Source organism: Crocuta crocuta, unplaced genomic scaffold, assembly GCF_008692635.1.
Source record: "Crocuta crocuta isolate KB4526 unplaced genomic scaffold, BGI_CrCroc_1.0 scaffold35, whole genome shotgun sequence".
NCBI classification, from domain to species: domain Eukaryota; kingdom Metazoa; phylum Chordata; class Mammalia; order Carnivora; family Hyaenidae; genus Crocuta; species Crocuta crocuta.
Genome location: NW_027530625.1, coordinates 2,337,364 through 2,346,176, shown reverse-complemented (window position 1 = coordinate 2,346,176; position 8,813 = coordinate 2,337,364). Strand labels below are relative to the sequence as shown.

The window sequence follows — 8,813 nt, the reverse complement described above, 5'->3', positions numbered from 1 at the left end:
CCTTCCCCCCCCCCTTCCCTCCCCCGCCACTTGTGCTCTCTTTCTGTAAAACAAAACAAAATACTCAAAAAAAAAAAAGAAAAAAAGGCACTGTAAGAGATGCAAACCCAGCCAAAGCAACAGAACAACAGTAAGATAAAATGTAAACGGTCCAAGTATCTGAGTCTATGAGACAGACATTGTCAAAATGGATTAAAAAGCCAACTATACATTGTCTGCAAAAAATGGGTCAGGGCACATGGGTGGCTCAGTCATTTGATTCTTGGTTTCAACTAGAGTCATGATCTCACAGTTTGTGAGTTAGATCCCCACATTAGGCTCTGTGTTGACAGCTCAGAGCCTGCCTGGAGCCGGCTTCGGATTCTGTGTCTCCCTCTCTCTCTGTCCCTCCCCTACTCATGCTCTGTCTCTCTCTGTATCTCAAAAATAAATAAACATTAAGAAAAAAATGGGTCATAGTGAAAAGTCACAGGAACTTGAAAGTAAAGGTATAGAAAAAGACAGGGCATATAAACAGTAAACCTAGGAAAACTGGTTTGATTATATTAGTGTCAGAAAATAAGATCTCAAGACAAAGAATAGTCTCTCTTTTCACCTCATAATTTCCTGCCTGTTGTCTTCTACCCTTTATCGTCTTCCTTAAAGATCACTCTCTCTAGGAAGCTTTCTCTGTGGGCTCAAATAGCACCCTTTCTCCTGTCAGTGTACTTATTCTGCTGTGTTTTAAGTGTCTGTATGTCTCTGGTACGTTTTAGGTAGCTTCCTGTCTCTGAGATCTATGGAGAGGGGGCTGTGTCTCTAGTTGTTTGTCTTAATCATTTCTCTAGCACTTACCAGGGCACTGAATTATCAGTGGGCATCTGTTCAATGAATGAATTTGTGAATGACTATAATGAATCTGTGAGTAAGAAATCTGTTAAAAGCAGCTGTAGGTTATCTGCAGATATGTTTGTTACTATGCAAAATAGGATCTAAAAGAGTTTAAAGCTGTCAGAAACTTGGAAAAATAAAAGAGCATGTTTTCTTTTTTTAATCTAATGAGTAATTTCCCATTTATCTGCCGTAGACCTGAGTTGGTCGTTAAGAAACTTCGATACTATGCAAGATTTATCGTAGTTTGTCTTCTTCTCAACAAAATGGATGTTGTGAAGGACTTGGTGAAGGTAAATGTACTTTAAAATTATTAAGATCCTGGGGTGTCTGGATGGCTCAGTCGGTTAAGCATCCAACTCTTGATTTCAGCACGGGTCATGATCTCACAGTTTGTGAGATCAAGCCCTACATCAGGCTCTGCACTGACAATGTGGAGCCTGCTTGGGATTCTCTGTCTCTCTCTGCCCTTCCCCCACGTGTATGTGTGTGGGCATGCGCACCCCCACGCACACTTTCTCTCTGTTTCTCTCACTCAAAATAAAATAAAAGGAAATAATCATTTTAAAAATAAATAAATAAAATTATTAAAATCCTACTCTATAATTCTCTATGGATAATTTTGCTTTTTTAAAAATAGATTTAAGGTAAAAAATAAATTTTAGTCTATCTAAATCATTACAACATTCAAAAGTGTGGTAACTTCAGACAAGGGTAATGCTAAAAGAATATTCCAGCTCTCTTCATATTTCAAATATGCACTAGCCAGAGACAGTTCTCTTAATTCCTTGTTTTTGTCCCTTAAGCATGTTTCACATTTCACCACCCATCAATGGATAGTTGCAAAATGCAAACAAAAGTTAAAATAATCGGTTTAAGAGTAAATAGTTGAAAGGTTGGGTCAAGAGTAAGCATTTAATGTTTTACAAAAGTATTGTGAATGAGTTTGGGTTTTTTCCTCCTTTTACTATGTCTGAATCACTGTCCTTCATTACCTCAGGTAAATAAGAGGTGGGCTTTCTTACCGTCCCTCATTACTGCGCACCCGGTGAAGCCGCCCTCTGCAGTCAGCCAGCTATTTCAGTGGCATACTTAACTTTTGGTATTCAAGTATCACGTTAGGTTTTTGTTTTGTTTTGTTTTTAATTTATTTCTGAGAGAGAGACAGCATGAGCAGGGGAGGGTCAGATAGAGAGGGAGACACAGAATCTGAAAAAGGCTGAGCTGTCAGCACAGAGCCCAACATGGGGCTCGAACCCACGAACCATGAGATCATGACCTGAGCCAAAGTGGGATGCTTAACCAACTGAGCCACCCAGGCGCCCTTCACATGTTAGTTTTGACAAATCCTTCTCTGTCTTCCTCAACCTCTAGTTACTAATAAGACTGTTCCCAAAACACAGTATGAGATAAATCCAAAGAAAATCATCAAGACAGTCTTCATTTGTTATTAAGTGGGAAAAGCTTGGAGGTTTTATCTTTAATAAGTTAATTGCTGATGTAGAATTGAGCAAATATGCATCACTTTGGATCTCTATGAAGATCTTGTTGATGTGTATCATTTCTGGAGTCTTTTATTTTAAAACAAAATAAAGTAGTTTTCTTCATTTGGGACCGTTTATTGATAATAATCAAGCTTCTTTTTTTTTTTATAATAACCAAGCTTCTTAACTGTATCAATTTCTGTCAATAATATGGTACAATAGCAGCGCCTGGGTGGCTCCAACCTCAGCTCAGGTCATGTTCTTACAGCTTGTGGGTTCGAGCCCCACATCGGACTCTGTGCTGACAGCTCGGAGCCTGGAGCCATAAATCTATGGCTTTAGATTCTGTGTCTCCCCTTCTCTCTGCCCCTCTCCTGCTCATGCTCTGTCTCTCTCTGTTTCTCAATAATAAATAAATGTTTAAAAAAATTTTTTTTAAGAATATGGTACAATATAGCAGTCTGTTTGTATGTGTTTTTCCCCCATAACTGTTTTTCTTTGTGGTATTTTCAAATCAGGAATTGTCTGATGAAATTGAAGATTATACTCACCGCTTTAATACTGAAGATCAAGTGGAATGGAACTTAGTGCTTCAAGAAGTAGCAGCTTTCATTGAGGTCAGTTTTTGACAAGAAAGCTTGTCATAATTTTGGAGAAATAAATGCATATGTGGTATATGTTTTTATTGTGTCATATATTTCAAGAAGAAGGAACAGTTTATCATATTGACATTTTGCCTTAGCCATCAACTACTTACTGTTTTTTTCTTCAGGCGGACCCCGTAATGGTATTGAATGATGATAATACCATTGTGATCACATCTAATCGCCTTGCTGAAACAGGAGCCCCATTACTGGAACAGGGCATGATTGTGGGACAGCTGTCTCTGGCTGATGCACTCATTATTGGTAATTGTAATAACCAGGTAAAGAATTGTGAAGGAATTATGCTTAAAATTCAGTTTGAAAATCAGCACTTTCTTATTATTACAGAATTACAGGTTAACATTACAGAATTACAAATTCCTTGTAAATATCCTAAATCCATTTGTGAGGAAATGTTTAATTAAATTACACGGTGTCCACATTTGGGCTGTATTACGGGAATTTAAAGGTTTAGAAAGAATTTTTAATTGCAGAGGAAGATATATTCATGATATAGTAAGTAAAAGTAAACCTGGTATGGAGCTATGTAAACAGAACAGTCTCACATATGTTAACATGTCTGTATACACATACAGGCAAATGGACTAGGAAGAAATTTACCAATATCATAAAAGGTTTCTCTCTGAATAGCAGAATTATTGGTAATTTTTATTTTCTTCTTTGCCACTTTCTAAATCTGTATATTACTTTTTACAGTCAGGCAAAAAAGAAGGAAGAATTATTTTTAGGTATATTTGTCATAGCAAATTTCAGATTTATTTTGGTGACAGAATAGTTCCATGAAGATGAGGATTTAATGTACCAGAAATGTAAGTTTACTGGAAATTATGGGATCTCAGAAAACTGTCGAGTGAATACAGTTTTCTATATGCACTATTTACACAAGTTTTAATTTTGGATCCTTCTCTCCCACCTTTCATTTTTGTTATTGTTAACTTTTTCTAGTACTTCTACAGTTTTAGCTTTTAAAAGCCATTGGTTTGCAAATTTAATTTAAATTAAAACATTGCCTGCCTATGGGCAGAAGACACGAACAGACATTTCTCCAAAGACATACAGATGGTCAACAGACACATGAAAAGATGCTCAACATCACTTGTCATCAGAGAAATGCAAATCAAAACTACAGGGAGATATCCCCTCACACCTATCAGAAGGGCTAAAATCAAAAGCATAAGACACAAGTGTTGGAAGGATGTGGAAAAAAAGGAACCCTCTTGCACTGTTGGTGGAAATGCAAACTGGTGCAACCACTCTGGTAAATAGTATGCAGGTTCCTCCAAAAATTAAAAATAGAATCACGTTGTGATTGAATAATTCCACTACTGGATATTTACCCAAAGAATACAAAAACATATTTTCAAAGGGATACGTGCACGCCTGTGTTTTTTGCAGCCTTATTTACAATAGCCACACTGTGGAAGCAGCCCAAGTGTTCATCAATAGATGAATATATAAAAAAGAGGTGGTGTGTATATACAATGGAATATTCTTCAACCTTAAAACAGAATGAAATCTTGCCATTTGCAACAACATGAATGGAGCTAGAGAGTATAATGCTAAGTGAAGTAAGTAAGTCAGGAAAAGACAAATCCATATGATTTCACTCATATATGGAATTTAAGAAACAAGACAAATGATAAAAGGGAAAAAGAGAGGGACAAACCAAGAAAAAGACACTTCACTATAGAGAACAAACTGTTGGTTACTAGAGGGGAGGTGGGTAGGGGGAAGGGTAAAATAGGTGATGGGTAAAATAAAAAGCATAAACTTATCATGATTAAAAAATAATAACAATAAAAAAAACCCATTGCCTGCCTGAAGTTCTATATATTATTCAAAACAGAAAAGGATGTGGTCTTAAACATTGTATAAGGCCAAAATGTACTGAAGAGGTTATGAAATATGGGCCATAGCCCTATTTCAGCAGGCTGCCTTGCCAAAAGTTTTTGTTTTTTAGCATGTTTTTTTAAGGACCCTAATACAGATCTTGTTGTTTACATGACTGCTTTTTATGTTTTTAAAAATACCCAAGGAAATTGACGGATAGAGATATAAAATAGATGGAGAGATACATGATAAAGCAAATACAGAAAATGTTAATGGTATAGAATCAAATGATACAATGTATACTTCTTTTAGTTTTTGGTCTTTTGAAAATTTTTATAATAAAACCCTGGGGAATAAATTACCCAGTGTCATTAGGTATACGTGAATGTCAGGAGTAATATTATGGTCAGAGACTTCTAGGTCTGTATACTGTATTAATGGTAAGGTTTGTTTTCCTTGCAGGTTAAGTTTAGTGAGCTGACTGTCGACATGTTCCGGATGTTACAAGCCCTGGAAAGGGAGCCAATGAATTTAGCTTCCCAGATGAATAAACCAGGAATGCAGGTGACAGCTCTAAATTTGCAATTTTGGTAACACCATTATTACTTCTGCTTCTCAAGGAATGCTGTTATTCAACAAATGCTATGCATGTGAATGAAGAATTCTCTTGATGAGACACAGGAGAGATAAGCACAATAATAATAACATGGAATGAAAAAAGATATTTCATGAACACTATAAAAATAGGCATTGATAATCATATGTCAAAATCAGCCTATATGTGTCTTGTTTTCTATGTGTAAATACAGGAATCAGCTGATAAGCCTACCAGGCGTGAAAACCCCCACAAGTATCTGCTCTACAAACCAACCTTCAGCCAACTATACACATTCTTAGCAGCATCTTTTAAGGTATATATGATTCAATACTTTTTATTATATGGGGAAAGTATGCCCTAAATAGAATCTGAGAATCACTCTTTTATTTGAATATTTGAGTGAAGAAATTAGATAATATAGGAAAATGAAATCTGCATTCGGTACACCTAATCACAGCTATTTTGGGAATGGAAATTGCTTATGTTGTTATGAATGTCCTTACCATTAATTAAGGAGAGCATTGATTAATTATCATTCTTCTTTCTCCACGTTGTTATTACTAATGTACTGTAGACATAGCAGTCAGATTGCATGGGCGTGTTATGTATTCAGGCAGCTCCGGGAAGCCCTGTGGTCATCTGGAAGAACCATGAGAAGCAGTGAATTCCTCCCAAAGTTTATGGAGAGGAAGCCATGGGCAGGAGTTTCTCTTGTAGAACTATAGTCAGGACTTTACTTCACCATTTCAGGGTTTGCAGAGAACATTCTGTAAGTGATGAGGTTTTTAAGGCAGAAAATGGCTTCAAAACTTTGGGCAGCAGTTTATAGATTATAGATTCATAATGATTCTTTGTTGTATAAACAGTTGAGCTGGAACCAGCAAGAGGGACGTCTTCTTGAAGAAGAAAGCGAAACCTTACATTAGCTTCTGTCATCCCTGCGACTTCAAAATGTCAGGAACTTTGAATAAAACTGTTTGTTGTTTTGTATATGTGATTTTCTTTAATTTCAGGAGCTGCCTGCCAATAGCGTACTTCTGATTTACCTGTCAGCCACTGGCGTTTTCCCCACAGGTCGTTCTGATAGTGAAGGTACAATAAAGGAATGCTCCCTGTCGTGAGCAGGGCTTGAATTCTCTTTATTTTCTACAAGATGATGGCCCGTAGCCCACAGACCATCCCAAGCTTTCCAGAGAGGCTTCCAGATTTGAAGCCTGGTCTCTGTTGAATTGGCAATCTTGTAGATACCCCAGTCTATTTTATTTGCTGAAATCTTATACTTCGAAGTCCGCGAATCATCAGCAAATTCAGTTACTAAATGTATGCCTCACTATCAAATTTGCCAAAGGCGCAAATATATCTATATACACATGGAATAACTGAGCCTAATTTTCTACTTCACATCATTGACTTTTTCTGGGCTGTTAATGTGTCAGGGAATCTGGTCAGCGGCTTCATTGTGGCTGAAAGTCTTTGTAGAAATCAGTACATTGCTGTAACTGTGAAAGTTCAAGTCCTTGTCATGATTTTGTTTCTGTCCTTTATTTTGCTTTATGGATTCAACCTGAAGAATATTGGGATGCTGTTTCAGAATGAAAACTTTTTAAACTATTCAGAATATATGAGTCCAGAATGTATGAAATTGGTCAGAATAGATGAGTAACTTGAATGTAAATTAGGCAATTAAATCTTTGTCTGGACAAAAAAAATTTTTTTCTTAACATCCTTAACATTTTCCTCTTCATCTGTTTGTTGAAATTTGCATTCCTTTATACAATGCATGTCCCTGCCATCTTCCTTGCATGATGTACAGGTCCTCTTAAAGTGTTAAAATGAAAACAAAACAAAACAAATCTCAGTGTCTTTTCATTGCAATGATTTTTAAGGGCTAAAATATAACACAGCATTAAAAGTGACACACAGTCACAAACAAACTTTTGAAGTTTTTTGTCATAAACCTAGTAATTTTATTTTGAAATAAATGAAAATTTTTTAATTAATGGAAATTTTTAAATTTATTTTGAGAGAATGAGAGTGAGCAAGCCAGGGGAGGGGCAGAGAGAGGGGAAGAGAGAATCGCAGGCAGGCTCTGCTCTGTCAGCACAGAGCCTGATGTGGGACTCAAACTCACTGTGAGATCATGACTTGAGCTGAAACCTGGAGTCGGACACTTAACTGACTGAGCCACCTTGGTGCCCCTTTTTCCATGTTTTATAACATAAACTGTTGACTCAGATTTTCTGGGCTCCCATTTTACATTGACCTCCTCTTTTCCTTTTTTAAAGTATAATAGGTACTAACTGAATGGTCCTTTGAGAGAGATGATTCCTAACATCCCATAGCTGTTCCATTTAGACAAGAGTTTAGCTAACCAATGTGATCAGTAGGAAAGGCTAACTTTAAAACCGGAAGTACAGTGCCTGATGTAATAGTGATAATAAGAGATTTTTTGACACACTGAGATTTGGCATTCCTTTTCTTAAAAATGTAGTGTTTATCAACGAGAATTTTCAAGTCCCACTCAAAATTTTTCCCCTCAATTTTATAATTAGTGGCTCACTTAAAACTATATTTAAGAAATTATTAGGACTTCATTCTGCAACTTTCTTATTTAGATAATTTGGTTAAATGTGAGATTTTAATTTTGCTTGAAATGTAAAGATCATTTTGAACATCCCAGATCTCCATCCCTTTTACTACCCAGAATACTGGGATGCAGTAGATTCTTGTTTTGTTTCTCATTATCTTCTGTTTGAAGAACTGACGAATAACTAAATGATTTTTTTAAAATGTTGAAGCAGGCAACACGCTGAAATCATTTAAATATTGCATTGAACTAGGATGTTAAATTTTAAAATAATTAAAATGCTTTGTGATTATCTTCCACTTGTATCAATGAGAGATTCACACAAGACCTTTGAATTTGAGCATCAGATCAATGTTATTCTCCAGCTAAAGTCTAGGATTCTTCCTTTGTTTTTATAGGTCCTTATGATTTTGGCGGAGTACTTACTAATAGTAACCGGGATATTATAAATGGAGATGCCATCCACAAACGAAATCAGTCCCACAAGGAAATGCACTGGTATGTATTCTAGTGTCTCTCCCTATTATAAAAATTATAGTCGTAGAAAACATTAAGTGAAATGGGGACTTTTTTCTTGTACAAGAAATATTCCCTCAGAATATAATAATACATATTTGGATTCCAGCAATATTTCAGGCTCTGACTATCCTAGGAAATTAGAATTTTTGGCTGTTAATTTATTTTTAAAATTCTCATTGAATATTATATGTGAGGTACTATTCAATCATGGGGATATGTCAGTGAACAAAATTAACATTCAAGTTGGAGGAGGCTGTACA

At 36.1% G+C, this 8,813-nt stretch overlaps 1 protein-coding gene across 1 annotated transcript in view; it reads left to right on the top strand.

The window, feature by feature from the left end:
• Nucleotides 1-8,813, top strand: part of SCAI (suppressor of cancer cell invasion) — a 137,043-nt gene that overhangs the window by 97,729 nt on the left and 30,501 nt on the right. Inside the window, exons 7-13 of the mRNA XM_077768492.1 lie at nucleotides 1,067-1,163; nucleotides 2,873-2,971; nucleotides 3,127-3,279; nucleotides 5,312-5,413; nucleotides 5,659-5,760; nucleotides 6,461-6,539; nucleotides 8,433-8,532. Coding sequence (XP_077624618.1) covers nucleotides 1,067-1,163; nucleotides 2,873-2,971; nucleotides 3,127-3,279; nucleotides 5,312-5,413; nucleotides 5,659-5,760; nucleotides 6,461-6,539; nucleotides 8,433-8,532 — 732 coding nt within the window. The remainder of the gene's footprint in view (nucleotides 1-1,066; nucleotides 1,164-2,872; nucleotides 2,972-3,126; nucleotides 3,280-5,311; nucleotides 5,414-5,658; nucleotides 5,761-6,460; nucleotides 6,540-8,432; nucleotides 8,533-8,813) is intronic.